This window comes from Anolis sagrei, chromosome 7 (genome assembly GCF_037176765.1).
Source record: "Anolis sagrei isolate rAnoSag1 chromosome 7, rAnoSag1.mat, whole genome shotgun sequence".
Taxonomy (NCBI): Eukaryota; Metazoa; Chordata; class Lepidosauria; order Squamata; family Dactyloidae; genus Anolis; species Anolis sagrei.
Genome location: NC_090027.1, coordinates 44,370,745 through 44,385,632, shown reverse-complemented (window position 1 = coordinate 44,385,632; position 14,888 = coordinate 44,370,745). Strand labels below are relative to the sequence as shown.

At 50.1% G+C, this 14,888-nt stretch overlaps 1 protein-coding gene across 1 annotated transcript; it reads right to left on the bottom strand.

Moving 5' to 3' along the window:
• Nucleotides 1-3,530: 3,530 nt before the first annotated feature.
• LOC132782667 (apolipoprotein A-IV-like) lies at nt 3,531-12,012 on the bottom strand. Its single transcript, XM_067470847.1, has 4 exons — nt 11,879-12,012; nt 10,542-10,635; nt 7,098-7,227; nt 3,531-5,370 (listed from the first exon to the last, which is right to left on the bottom strand). Exons 2-4 carry the CDS (start codon nt 10,591-10,593, stop codon nt 4,443-4,445), a joined length of 1,110 nt encoding a protein of 369 aa, XP_067326948.1. The 5' UTR covers nt 10,594-10,635; nt 11,879-12,012; the 3' UTR covers nt 3,531-4,442.
• Nucleotides 12,013-14,888: the final 2,876 nt, after the last annotated feature.

The following is a 14,888-nucleotide window of genomic DNA, read 5'->3' as shown; positions in this document are numbered from 1 at the left end:
CTGGTGCAATCCTTTAAAAACTTGACATGGTTGCAATATTATCAACTTCGAGAGACATACAAAGCGGACTCGGAACTCGGATTTGTAGAAAAAGCGGCCCCTTGGGAAGCAATCTGGAACACGGAAAGGAAAACCATCTCCAAACTCTATAACTTACTTTTAACCTGGGAGACGGAAACTGAGGAGATAAAAAATTGTATGATTCTCTGGGCAAAAAATTTTGGCCGCCCAATAAAACTAACGGAATGGCAGGTAATTTGGCGCAAGAAGATGAAATATACGTACTCCACCGCTTTAAAGGAAAATTGGCTAAAAACCTTCCACCGATGGTATTTAACGCCTCACAAATTAAGCCAAATGTATCCCAGATATCAAAATAAGTGCTGGAAATGCAAATCCCTCCCTGGAACTTACTTTCATATGTGGTGGTCGTGCCCAAGGGTACAGAAATTTTGGAAAGAACTTCAGACTGAGTCCCAAAATATACTCAAGAAGAAAATCCCCAGAAAACCTGAGTACTTCGTCTTAGGGCTGACAGACGATGACCTCAAATTCAACAACAATGAGGACATAATCTGGACTTACATTTCTACCGCCGCGAGAATAGTCCTGGCGAGACATTGGAAGGAAGAACACATTCCCAATATAGAAGAATGGCTTGAAAAAATCTCCGAAATAAGAGATATGGACAAATTGACATTCTTGCTGAGATCGAGCTCCGGGAATCCAGTCAGACAAACGGACTGGTCCAACTTCGATGAATATGAAAGGCAGAGATATGACAGACTAGACATGGAGCCAAAGTAAGAAGAGGCACAGTAGTTAAGAGCGATAGAGAGTTGCGGTGCAAACCCGCCCTCGGGACTTATGTTAGATCACGATAGAGAGACCTAGAATACTCTGTGAGGATTCCAAACGGAAGTCTTTTGTTTTTAACCATACCCCCACCCCTAGGCTATGGAGGGAGTCCCAGGGAGAGGGCCCCACAGGGCATAAGGTACCTGTGGTTCAGGTACAAACAGCAAAGGGCCACGATTCAGACATCGTCCCCTTAGAGGGTGAATCGGCTATCAAAGCGGCTGACCACCTCATGACGTATAGTATAAGGAGACCCAACCCTTAAAATGGCCCCGCAAGAATGCACTCCAGGGCGAGATTCTATATTTGTAACCTCCCCCCACAGCCCTTCCCTTCCCCTCCACTCCTCATTGTTACCCAGTCCCAACACCCCCTGGCCCACTTGTCAGACCACCCATCCCCTCCACCCACCCTTCCCTTCCCTCCTTTGCCTTACCCTCCCTCTTTTTTCCTTCTTGTTGCAATTTTTAACCTTACATGTTGTATTATTGTATTATTCTAAAATCAATAAAGATCATTTATAAAAAAAAAAAAAAAAGATCATGATTTTGTCGATGTTTATGATTTCCAAATGCCGGCCGAGATCTTTTGGCACGGCACCCAATGCGCCCATGACCACTGGGACCACCTGGACTGGTCTTTGCAGTTTGATTTTGAGGTCTTGATAGTGGTTGAGTTTTTCCTGTTGTTTTTCCTCAATGCGACTCTCACCTGGAATGGCGACACTGATAATCCAGATTTATTATTAATATTATTAATAATAATAGTTGTAATAATAATAATACTAAAGGAGAGGCTGGATGTCCACATGCCGGGGATGCTTTGATTGTGCTTTTCCTGCATGACAGAATGGGGTTGGACTAGATGGGCCATACAGTCTCTTCCAACTCTGTTGTTGTTGTTGTTGTTGTTGTTGTTGTTATTTCTAGCCATCCCCTGCCACACGTTGCTATGGCCCACTCTGTGTATATGCGTTTTTTGTGTGTATATGTGTGTTTATAATATTTGTGTATATGTGTATATGTGTGTGTGTGGGGGGGGGGGGGCTACGCATGAGTTGTAATGTAATTTTTTTTGGCTTTTAAAGTCTTTTCTGCTGTGTTTTTCAGTGTTTTTAAGAGTGATGGTCACTCATTGGCCTGGCAGGTGTCTTGTGTCCAAATTTGGTGTCAATTCGTCCAGTGGTTTTTGAGTTATGTTAATCCCACAAATGAACATTACCTTTCTGTTTATATAGATAACTAGTATTATTCATTAAGGAGAGGCTGGATGTCCACCTGCCGGGAATACTTTGATTGTGCTTTTCCTGCATGGCAGAATGGGGTTGGACTAGATGGGCCATACAGTCTCTTCCAGCTCTATTATTATTATTAGTAGTAGTAGTAGTAGTAGTAGTAGTACTAGTAATAGTAATAGTAGTAGTATTATTCATTAAGGAGAGACTGGATGTCCACCTGCTGGGAATGCTTTGATTGTGCTTTTCCTGCATAGCAAAGGGTTGGACTGTATGGGCCATACATTATCTTCCAGCTCTATTATTATTATTATTATTATTATTATTATTATTAGTAGTAGTAGTAGTAGTAGTAGTATTCATTAAGGAGAGGCTGGATGTCCACCTGCCGGGATTGCTTTGATTGTGCTATTCCTGCATGGCAGAATGGGGTTGGACTAGATTGGCCATACAGTCTCTTCCAACTCTATTATTATTAATAGTAGTAGTAATAGTAGTAGTAGTAATAGTATTCATTAAGGAGACGCTGGATGTCCACCTGCCGGGAATGCTTTGATTGTGCTATTCCTGCATGGCAGAATGGGGTTGGACTAGATGGCCCATACACTCTCTTCCAACTCTATTATTATTATTAGTAGTAGTAGTAGTAGTAGTAGTGTTCATTAAGGAGAGGCTGGATGTCCACCTGCCGGGGATGCTTTTGTTTGTGCTTTTCCTGCATAGCAAGGGGTTGGACTAGATGGCCCTTACAGTCTCTTCTGACTCTATTATTATTACTGTTAGTAGTAGTAGTAGTAGTAGTAGTAGTATTCATTAAGGAGAGGCTGGATGTCCACCTGCCGGGATTGCTTTGATTGTGCTTTTCCTGCACAATCTGGCCCTGCTTAGCTGCCACTGGGGCATTTTTCAGGAAAGCCTTGGAGAGGGCCGGTTGGGGAAAGGTGAGCGGTCAGCGGTCAGCTCCAGGGAAGAAAGACGCACACGGTGGGCTGATGGCTGTGTGGAGAGAGGCCGCAAGCTGGACTTTGTGGGCTGCGCAGACTCTGACCTCTTCCGAGGTTTGGCCTGTAAACAAGAGCTTTTGCTGGAAGTCACTTGGACGGACGTCACGGAGACCTTTGGCCCCACCGAGGGGCTCCTGTGTTTGCAGAGCTGAGCAAACAGACTCTTTTGGGCTGCAGAATCCCCTCAGTGGACGGCGGCCCTGGGACTTGTCGTCCAGTAAACTCCCCCATTGTTACAAACTGAAAAACCCAGCGATAGAGCTGCCTAAATATCTAAAAAGGCAGCCGAAAAGCTATGACTTGAACCTTATCCTATGTTGGTTATGCACTGAAGCCGAAACCCACCCAAAGGACTCCCTGGGGAGATGATCCACCCACACGCAGCCCCCCAAGAGCCCCAAATGCCCCTCGTGAAAGAAACTAGAGTCCCATCGTGCATTGCTGAGTTGCTCGTTTATTACAGCACAGTCTGCAACCTTTGCTGACCAGATGTGTTTGCACAGACACATAAAGTGCGCGGAGGTTGCTAGCAGCAGCGAGGAAGCAAATGGAGTAACAGAGATGCCAAATAATATTGGCCACCATGAAGATTTCGACCCTCCCCATCCCCCCCCCCCCCCCTTGGGCTTCCGAGCTTGAGGTCCTCCAAAATGTCGCTGGAATCACAGAGTCACAGACCATTGTTTGAATAGATGGGCTTGTTCTATGACATGTTGGCCTAAAGACCATTTATACCTGAGGTAGTGCCTGCCAAATACCATAATCTTGGTCTTGGAGTAATTTATTGACAGATAGGTACTGAAAGCCTTCGGAAAAAATTTCAGACCCAACCAAGAGAGGGAGATGAGTGCTAGATCGTCTGCATACATCAGGATGAAAACCTTTCTGTTCCTGTTTACTGGTGAAGGAGAGTCAACTTTAGCTAAACAACACACTAAAGCATTCACACAGATGTTAACAAGAGTGGGGCCCAGTAACCAACCCTTTTTTGCTCCTTGTGTTGTTGGAAAAGCTTCTGTCAGAGAACCGTTGTGGGGTTTTGTGGGAATTTTGGAGGACTTCAAGCCCTGAAGCCCAAGAGGGTTGGAGTCATAGAAGAAAAGAAGGACACTATGGGATTTTGGGAGATTTCAGGGAACCTCAAGCTCGGAAGCTCAAGAGGGTTGGAGTCACAAAAGAAAGAAAGGCCAATGTGGGATTTTGTGGGGGTTTGGAAGACCTCAAACTCTGAAGCCCAAGAGGGTTGGAGTCATAGACAAAGGCCAACATGGGAGTTTGGAGAGCCTCAAGCTCTGAAGCCCAAAGACCCCAGAGTCAGGAAGGAAAGGCTGTTGTGGACGGTCCCTTCAGTTCTCCTTCTGCTTGAGGCCTTCAAAGAAGGAGGCCAGCTTGTCCCTCAGGTTCTTCTCCAGGAAGCCCAGGTGGTCTCCAGCCTTGTCGGCGTAGGGCTCCAGGTTGCTCCTCATCTCCTCCACCTTCTGCACCAGGAGTTGGTTGATGCTCTCTCCGTGGGGCCCCACCGCCTGGCGGAACTCCTCGATCCGGCCCCCGATCTGCCCGCTTAGCCCGTCCAGGTAGGGCGTCAGGCTCTCTTGCACGGAGGAGGCATCCTGCTGCAGCTTCTCCCGCAGCTCCTGGACCAGGGGGCTCAGCTTGGTCTCCAGGTCGAGGGCCCCTTCAGAGAGCTTGGCCTTCAGCTCCTCCACACCCTTCTGCATCTGGAAGGAGAGGCCCTCCAGCTGGCGGTTGAGCTGGCCCTGGGCATCTTGGGCAAAGGGCGCCAGGCTGGTGCGCAGCTCCTCCAGCGTCCGGTCAGCTTCGGCCTTGAGCTTGTTGGCGTAGGGGTCCAGGGTGGCCTTGAGGGTCCCCACCTGCGCCTCGATGCGCTGCTGCAGCCGGTCGGCATAAGGGGAGAGGACCCCTTGGAGGTCGCCCATGTTCTCCCGCAGCTTGGCCCGCATCTCCTCCGCCAGTGGTTCCAGCCCTTGGCGCAGCTCGGCCGCGTTACGGTTCACCTGGCTGCGCAGCTCCTCGGCGTACGGGCCGAGCTGGGCCTGGAGGTTCTGGATGGTGCTGGTCATCTGCCGCCGGACCTCTTCGGCGTGAGGCGTGATGCGGGCGCGCAGCTGGTTCAGCTCCTCCTGCACCTGCTCCTTCAGCTTCTGGGAGTCTTCTGCCAGGCGGCCGTGGAGCTGCGTGGCAAAGGGCACCACCTGCTTCTGCAGCTCGAGGGCGTAGGCGCTGACCGTGTCCAGGTTGTCCTGGAAGAGGGAGCTGCAGCCAGGAAAGAAGGGAGAGGGATGGAGATGCGCTGGTTGCGCAAAAGGTGCCCCGAGCCCTTCTTGTTTGTTTGTGGCACCACCTCTGATAAGCCAACTAAAGAGGCAACAGTAGTTTGCGTCCTATTCCTTCCTTCCTTCCTTCCTTCCTTCCTTCCTTCCTTCCTTCCTTCCTTCCATCCATCCTTCCATCCTTCCTTCCTTCCTTCCTTCCTTCCTTCCTTCCTTCCTTCCATCCATCCATCCTTCCATCCATCCATCCTTCCTTCCTTCCTTCCTTTCTTCCTTCCATCCATCCTTCCATCCTTCCTTCCTTCCTTCCATCCATCCATCCTTCCATCCATCCTTCCTTCCTTCCTTCCTTCCTTCCATCCATCCTTCCTTCCTTCCTTCCTTCCTTCCTTCCTTCCTTCCTTCCTTCCTTCCATCCATCCATCCATCCTTCCATCCATCCATCCATCCATCCATCCTTCCTTCCTTCCTTCCTTCCTTCCTTCCTTCCTTCCTCTGTTACTTTCCTTTCTTTTTTGATTGTATTTCCCTGCATAACAGAGATTGGGCTATCCCTTGTGGGCTCTTCCAATCTGGTGATTTTATCTTTCCATCCCTCCTTTTCCTTTCCCTTTCCCTTTCCTTCCTGTCCCCTCCCTCCCTTCCTTCCTTCCTTCCCCTGTTCCTTTCTTCTCTTTCTTCTTTGATTGTGCTTCACTGAAAAAGGGATTGGACTGGATCGCTTTTGTGGTTGTGTTTTTTTCCAATTTGATGATTCTATATTTCCTTCCCTCCCTTTCCCTCCCTCCCTCCCTCCCTCCCTCCCTCCCTCCCTCCCTCCCTTCCTTCCTTCCTTCCTTCCTTCCTTCCTTCCTTCCTTCCTCTCTCTGTTCTTTTCCTTTCTTTCCTTTCCTTCCTTTCTTCTTTGATTGTATTTCCCTGCATAATAGGGGTTGGACTGGAGAGCCTTTGTGGTCTCTTCCAATTCAATAATTCCTATTTTTCCTTCCGTTTCCCTCCCTCCCTCCCTCCCTCCCTCCCTCCCTCCCTCCCTTCCTTCCTTCCTTCCTTCCTTCCTTCCTTCCCTCCCTCCCTTAAACAATTTGCCTCTGCCAAACAATCCCTCTAAGACCCTTGACGCACAACCAATTGAACATTTTAAACAATACAGGGATTAACACTCCTTTAGACGTATTGTCGAAGGCTTTCATGGCCGGAATTACTGGGTTGTTGTAGGTTTTTTGGTCAGGCATTATATGCTAATCAAGTCAGGCCATTATATGCTAATCAAGGGGGTCAGTTGAAACATTCCCACCTAGCTCCAGCAGACAAGAGTCCTTTGTCCCACCCGGGTCATTCCACAGATATATAAACCAATTTTTCTAGTTTCAACAGACCTCACTACCTCTGAGGATGCTTGCCATAGATGCAGGCGAAACATCAGGAGAGAATGCCTCTAGAACATGGCCATATAGCCCAAAAAACCTACAACAACCCACTCCTTTAGACGTTTTATGGACAGTTCTTAAAGGAATAGTTGTATAACAAGAAGCGCAGAAGGCTGTGAGAAACGGCACCACTCCACCACTTTTCATGCTCAGCAGGTCGGCTCCATGCGCTTCTCTTTCTACACCTCACAGTTGTTTCACTTTGAGTCCCATGTCAGTTGCCATGGGGACATCCACTGGCCACTGTAACCCCGAAGGTCCTTTTGGCCGAAGCCGCACTCACTTGAGCTTCTGGCTGATCTCGGAGGTGGGGATCTGTGCCTCCACGGCCTCCTTGGCGTTGCTGCCCAGCTGCGAGAAGTAGCCCCAGACCACGTCCGCCACCTGCTCAGCGCTGACCTCGGCCTGGGCCCCTGCACGGACGGTGAAGAAGAAGGGGGTCAGCATGGCAAGGAAGCCCCCAAAACCAGTACATTTGCATTCCTTGCCAACGCACCAGCGTCCACAACATCCTTTCATAGCCAAGCCAACCATGGCCCAAGAGAGCCGCTCGCCTTTCCTTTCCCATCTCCACTTTCTTCTATCTTTTCCCTCTCTTAAAAAAAGGAAGTTGCCAATGGAAGGGATGCCCGTGTCACCCGAAACTGGCCCTGTTGTGCCCTTTCGGCTCCCCTAAATCCCGGGGTTTGGGAGCCCAGCGTGCTAAGCAGCCAAAAGGAGAAGATTGGGGTGGGGAAAGGAAGATTGCAAAATGAGCGAGACTGGGGTGCAAAAGAGGGGTCTGGAAAGGTGGAAAGACTGGAGTGGGAAGGGGGCAAGTGGGTGGGGAAAAGGGCTGGGAAAGTGGGAAAGTCTAGGGTGAAAAAGAGGGACTGGGAAAGTGGGAAACTGCGGTGGGAACAAGGGGCAAGACTGAAATGGGAAAAGAGAGGCTGGAACCTGGGAAAGGCTGTGATGGAAAGGGAGCTGGGAAAGTGGGAGAGAGGGGCTGGGGGTAGCAAAGAGTGGGGTAAAAGGGGGGAAACCAGAAGACTGGGGTGGGAAAGTGGGGGGAAACCTGAGGAGGGAAGGGAGGAAGGGGGAAGGACTGGGGAGAGGGAGGCGTGCGGTCTCTCATTGATGCAGAGCATCCCCCCCCCCAAGTATTTTGTAGTTCGCCAAGGGCTGGACAATGGATTCTGCTGCTTCCTGACCCAGCACACATAACTGGGTTCCTGTTTCCTCTCTGTGAATTCTCTGGCTTGTGCACTGGACCCTGGCCCCTGATCAGGGAAATGTAGTTCTCCAAAGGACATTGCTCCACTCTCCACTACTTGCAGATTCTTTGCGGACCTTTCTGCCTTCTCTGACTGACTTGGTGCCCTAGCGTCACGGACTTCCTCCATGAACTCCAAACCAAGCCGCTGGGGGAGAAAGAGCCCCCGCCTGTGTGTGCGTGCCCTTACTGAAAAGGATCATATCTCGAGAACTCTGCTGATAGCCTCTATCCATTGCTGTGGTTTTCTAATAAACTTTATTGGGATGGGACGGGGATCTTTCATATGGAATCTATGAGTTTTTAAGAATCTATAAAGGATATATAAATGAAATCTATGATAAGTAATGAAATGAGATAAGATGTACCCTCACCCTTTCCTTGCCTTCCCCCTCTTGAACTTTGCCCTACAAAAGAGTATGTGATCTGGGGATTACAGTTTGAGGAATCCAATTTCCTTGGAAGAAGCTCCATTCATATTGACATTGCATGGAAAATACTGGCAAATCTATGGCTTTGTTTTTCAGAGTTCAGACAAACAAAGGCCAGAGATTTTGTCAGCCAAAAGCCCGGAAAAACAGACTGATTAAAATCAATCATGGTGTTTGTGCATGCTCCCTTGTGTCAAAGGATCTCCTTTGCCTACAGGGTTGAGATCCAGACACCATCCATAGCCTCCCTTTTTGCTCATACACCTCTTTTATCAAGACCCAGGAAATCCCTTGTTCTCCCCATCCGCCTCCCTGCCGTGAAGAGACAAAAGGTGTTCCATCAGCTGGCAGACGCCTCCCAGGCATTCCGCCCCTCCGCGCTGTCAAACTAGAGCCCGCCTCCTGGCCGCTGATTGGACAATCTCTGGAGGCGCTCCGAGGGCTCTGATTGGCCCTCTGGAGGCAACAGCGGCCGGCGATTGGAGGGAGGGTGGGACCAGCGGCCAAGCCTCCTCCCAGCTGTTCCGGAGCCGGCCAATCAGGACAGAGGGAACTGACAGGAGGCGGGCGGGGGATTCAAACCTGGATTTCTTTGTTTTGCCTGTATAAATATGCCTGAAATTCACTGTACTGTATGCTTATAGAGGAAATATCCCTGTAATGCATCCTTTTCAGCTGAATCGCTAAATAAACGCCTCGGTCGTAGACTTCTCTTCAGCCTCTGGCGAGATTGATCTTCAGTAACTTTGCGTCTTCTTGAATTGGCATCCGCTGGCCGCTCGCCAAGGTCAGGACCCCATTCGAGGTCCTTTGGGTCTCCCCTCGCTGGGAGAACCCCCCCAAAAGAGCTCGATATCATCATCTCCTCTTGACACAGCAACCCAGCTGAGTCGCTGTGCGGAGAAGGGAGGAGAGGAAGGTGTGCGAGTAGGAGAAGAAGATGTGCCAGGAAAGGAAGGTGTGTGAGTAGGAGAGGAAGGTGTGCAAGAGAGGAGAGGAAGATGCACAAGAGAGGAGAGAAAGGCATGCAAGTAGGTGAGGAAGGTGTGTGAGAGAGGAGAGGAAGGTGTGCGGTCTCTCCTCCCATCTTGGCACAGCAACCCAGCTTTGTTTCTGTGCGGAGAGGGAAGGAGAAGAAGGTGCGAGAGAGGAGAAGAAAGTGTGCAAGGAGGAGAAGAAGGTGCATGAGGAGGAGAGGAAGGCACATAAGTAGGAGAAGGTGGGACAGGAGAGGAAGGCGTGCAAGAGAGGAGAGGAAGACGCACGAGAGTGGAGAGAAAGGCATGCAAGGAGGTGAGGTAGGTGCATGAGAGAGGAGAGGAAGGTGTGCAAGGAGGTGAGGAAAGCGTGCAAGAGAGGAGAGGAAGACGCACGAGAGTGGAGAAAAAGGCATGCAAGGAGGTGAGGTAGGTGCATGAGAGAGGAGAGGAAGGTGTGCAAGAGAGGAGAGGAAGGTGTGCAAGGAGGTGAGGAAAGCGTGCAAGAGAGGAGAGGAAGACGCACGAGAGTGGAGAGAAAGGCATGCAAGGAGTTGAGGAAGGCATGCAAGGAGGTGAGGAAAGCGTGCAAGAGAGGAGAGGAAGATGCACGAGAGTGGAGAGAAAGGCATGCAAGGAGGTGAGGTAGGTGCGTGAGAAAGGAGAGGAAGGTGTGCAAGGAGGTGAGGAAGGCATGCAAGAGAGGAGAGAAAGGCGCGCGCTCTCTCCTCCCCTCTTGGCACAGCAACCCAGCTGGGTTGGTGTGTAGAGAGGTGAGGGTCCTCACAGGAAGGTGAAAGAAGGGCTTCTTTCAGCCCCACGCCTTCTCACCAGGACCCTCACTCGAGTAAATAAATAATATTAGTAATAATAATCTCTGCACTATGGCTCATTCCCAGCTCTTCCCAAGCATCCCTTGCAAACCTTTACCATTCAGAGGAGTTTTTTATTGGATTCCTCCCGTAGCAAAGAAGAGGTAGCATTTCGACATAGTGTTAACTGGCTAGGATACTTATTTGGGAAAGGTGAGAAAGATGGGGGAGCAAAAGGACCCCCCAACATACCTGCAATGATGGCCAAGAGGCCAAGGAAGATGACAGCTCCCTTCGGAGACATGGCAGCCTTGGGTTGGGTGGAGATCTTCAATAGATGACTGCCCTGCAAAAAGAGGGGAAGACTGTCAGTGGCTTTCGATGTTGTTGTGTGACCCTAACACAAGGCCAGCTGTGGATTTCGTAGGGTTTCCTTAGGGAATGAAGGAATCCTATGGCTGTTCCTTCCTCTGAAACACACAATTTATTACTGGTCTCCCACCCAATTCCAAACTAGAGCTGGTCCTGCTTAGCTCCCTTTGGCGATCTTCCACCCAATTCCAAACCAGGGCCAGCGCTGCTTAGCTCCCATTGCTGTTCTCCCACCCAATTCCAAACAAGGGCTGGCCCTGCTTAGCTCCCATTGCTGGTCTCCCACCCAATTCCAAACCAGGGCTGGCCCTGCTTAGCTCCCATTGCTGGTCTCCCACCCAATTCCAAACCAGGGCTGGCCCTGCTTAGCTCCCATTGCTGGTCTCCCATCCAAGTCCTAACCAGGCCTGGCCCTGCTTAGCTCGCATTGCTGGTCTCCCACCCAATTCTGAACCAGGGCCAGCCTGCTTAGCTCCCATTGCTGGTCTACCACCCAATTCCAAACCAGGGTCGGCCCTGTTTAGCTCCCATTGTTGGCCTCCCACCCAATTCCGAACCAGGGCCAGCCCTGCTTAGCTCCCATTGCTGGTCTCCCACCCAATTCCAAGCCAGGGCTGGCCCTGCTTAGCTCCCATTGCTGATCTCCCACCCAATTCTGAACCAGGGCCGGCCCTGCTTAGCACCCAGTGTTGGTCTCCCATCCAATTCCAAACCAGGGCCAGCCCTGCTTAGCTCCCATTGCTGGTCTCCCACCCAATTCCGAACCAGGGTCGGCCCTGTTTAGCTCCCATTGCTGGCCTCCCACCCAATTCCAATCCAGGGCCAGCCCTGCTTAGCTCCCGCTGCTGGTCTCCCATCCAATTATGAACCAGGTTAGCCCCCATTGCTGGTCTCCCATCCAATTACGAACCGGGGCTGGCCCTGCTTAGCCTGCAAGACGGGCTGGGGTGGGCTTCCTTTGGGGGATCTGAGCCTCCAATTTGCAATCTGCAAGGGTCAGACTAGATGAGCCTTGCGTTGCCCGTTGGGGCGAGTCCCTGGGACGGGAACCCATGCCCCTTCCCCTCCTCCATGCACATTGGTCCCAGAATTAAAGTGAGCCAAAGCATCCCAAGAGAAGAGATGAATGGACCCCCATCTGGCCGGCCAGCCAGGCCGCCCCCTTCCTCCTCCTCCTCCTCCTCCTCCTCCTCTTCATCCCTTCTTCCTCTTCTCACCTCTTTGGCCTCCTTCCGCTTGGCTTGGTTCTGTTGTGCAGAAGGGCCGACCCTTCCCTATTTATAGTTCTGCAGACGGACCGACCGGTGACACATCATCACTGCCATCATCATCACCACTGCCATCATCTCGTTGCAGCGTCGTCGCTTGGACTTTGGCAGGAGAGACGTGGAGGCCGGGGCTGGCCGACCGGAGGACTCCTTCCTCCTTATCTGGGCAGGACGGGCCAAGTGAGCACGGTGCCTTTTCCTGGGAGACAAGTCCCATCATGTCCTAATTAGGCCTATGATCAAAAACATGGGGAAAGTTGAGAAAAGTGCCCAAACTTTGTTTTTGCGGGACGGACACCATCACGCTAGAGCAGATGTTGTGGTCATTTTTCAATGGGTCTCTTGACCCATTCAGCTCAGGGCCACACGGCCACAGAACCCAGAACGTCAAGGCAGGAAATCCCACAATATCTGCTTTGAAGTGGGTTATCTGCGTCCACACAGATATTACTACTTACTTAGGCGATCCCTCGTAGTCCAAGGATGATGGTCCTCCAAGTGGGTCCATAGGTGGCCTTGGAGCCCTATTCTTGACCCGCATCTTCTCCCTTCCACAGTGAGGACATCTTTTTCCAGGTGGAAGGTGGTCCCGGTCGGGGTTGGCTTGATGCGCCTTCCTCTTGGCACATTTCTCTCTTTCTCCCTCCATTTGTGCCTCTTCGAATTCTGCAGAACTGCTGGTCACAGCTGACCTCCAGCTGGAGCGCTGAAGGGCCAGGGCTTCCCAGTTCTCAGTGTCTATACCACAGTTTTGAAGTCCATCTTTCAATTTCTTTTCCTGCCCTCCAACACTCCGTTTTCCATTCTTGAGTTCAGAGTAGAGCAACTGCTTTGGGAGACGGTGGTCGGGCATCCAGACAATGTGGCCGGTCCAGCGGAGTTGATGTTGGAGGACCATCGCTTCAGTGCTAGTGGTCTTTGCTTCTTCCAGCACACTGACATTTGTCTGCCTGTCTTCCCAAGAGATTTGCAGGATTTTCTGGAGGCAACGCTGATGGAATCGTTCCAGGAGTTGCGTGTGAAGTCTGTAGACAGTCCACGTTTCGCAGGCATATAGCAGGGTTGGGAGGACAATAGCTTTATAGACAAGCCCCTTGGTCTCCCTACGGATGTCCTGGTCCTCAAACACTCTCTGCTTCATTTGGAAAAATGCTGCACTTGCAGAGCTCAAAGGGTGTTGTATTTCAGTCTTATTGTTGATGTCTGTAGACTGTCCACGTTTCACAGGCATATCGCAGGGCTGGGAGGACAATGGCTTTATAATATAATATAATATAATATAATATAATATAATATAATATAATATAATATAATATAATATAATTAAGGTAAAGGTAAAGGTTTTCCCCTGACATTAAATCCAGTCATGTCCGACTTTTGGACTCTGGTGCTCATCTCCATTTCTAAGCCAAAGAGCCGGCGTTGTCCGTAGACACCTCCAAGGTCATGTCGCTATTGCCATGACTGCATGGAGCGGCCTTACCTTCCTGCCGGAGAGGTTCCTATTATCTACTCACATTTGCATGTTTTCAGACTGCTAGGTTGGCAGAAGCTGTCTCCCAACAAAGGATTCCTCAGGCAGGAAGCAGCCAGACCTTGAAACTGCAAGGGCATGTTGGCCAATTACAACATTCCCACCTGCCTCCAACAGACAAGAGTTCTTCCACTCTGGACATTATTCCACAGGAATACACACACACACACACACACACACACACACACACACACACATACACATACACACACACACCATTTTCCTAGTTTCCAACAGACCTCACAACTTCTGAGTTTTGCCTGCCATGTGGGCAAAACGTCAGGAGAGAATGCTTTGGGAACATGGCCAGGCAGCCCAGAAAACTCACAACAACCCAGTGATTCCGACCAGAAAAGCTTTCGACAAAATATAATAATAATAATAATAACAACAACAACAACAACATCAATATAATAATAATAATAATAATAATAATAATAATAATTTGTGTTGTGTCAGGAGCGACTTGAGAAACTGCAAGTCACTTCTGGTGTGAGAGAATTGGCCATCTGCAAGGACGTTGACCAGAGGATGCCTGGATGATTTTGATGTTTTTATCATCCTTGTGGGAGGCTTCTCTCATGTCCCCACATGGGGTGCTGGAGCTGACAGAGGGAGCTCATCCATGCTCTCCCCGGATTCGAACCTGCGACCTGTCGATCTTCAGTCCTGGCGGCACAGGGGTTCAACCCACTGCGCCACCCGGGAGCTCCAATAATAATAATAATAATAATAACAATAATATAGGAACAATAATATTTAAATGTGTATGCTAATGCTTTTATCTCAAGCCACTTTGAGTCCCATTTGGGGAGATAAAGCAGAGTGTAAATAAATAAATAAATAAATATCATCATCATCATCATCATCATCATCATCATCCCAGGCCTTTCTCTCCAAGGGGACTAAGAGTTTCTCTTTGCCTTCAAATCATTGCTGCCTTCTGTACAAGGGCTTTCTTTCTTGCAAAGTGTCACCCCAAACATCCCACAAAGGAATGGGATCCCATGTGGGGTCTGCCTCTGAGGACGGGCAGAGTGCTTCCCCCCAACTTTGCAAACACAAAAGGGCCGAGGCAGCTTTCCTGGCATCTCCTTTGGTTTCGGAAGAATAGCAAACCTGTTGACTCTGCTGTTTGGGACGGAGCCTTATCGGGGGACGCAAAGTCCAAGGCCCAGCGGATTTGGCGCTCATTGGGGCCGAAGGGCAGCCAGCAAGGGCCAAAGGGATCAAAGGTCAAGCAGCCTCCCTCGGATGAAAAACACATGGCCTGCCATCAACCCAAGTTATTTTCCTTGAGCTTCGCCTCTTTGGGAACCCCAAAGGTCCTAGAACGGTCACCGGGAAAGGACTGCAAAGGCCATCATCCCCTTTGGGTCTCCTTGGGGAGAGAAAAATAAACACAATAACAACAACAACTATAAT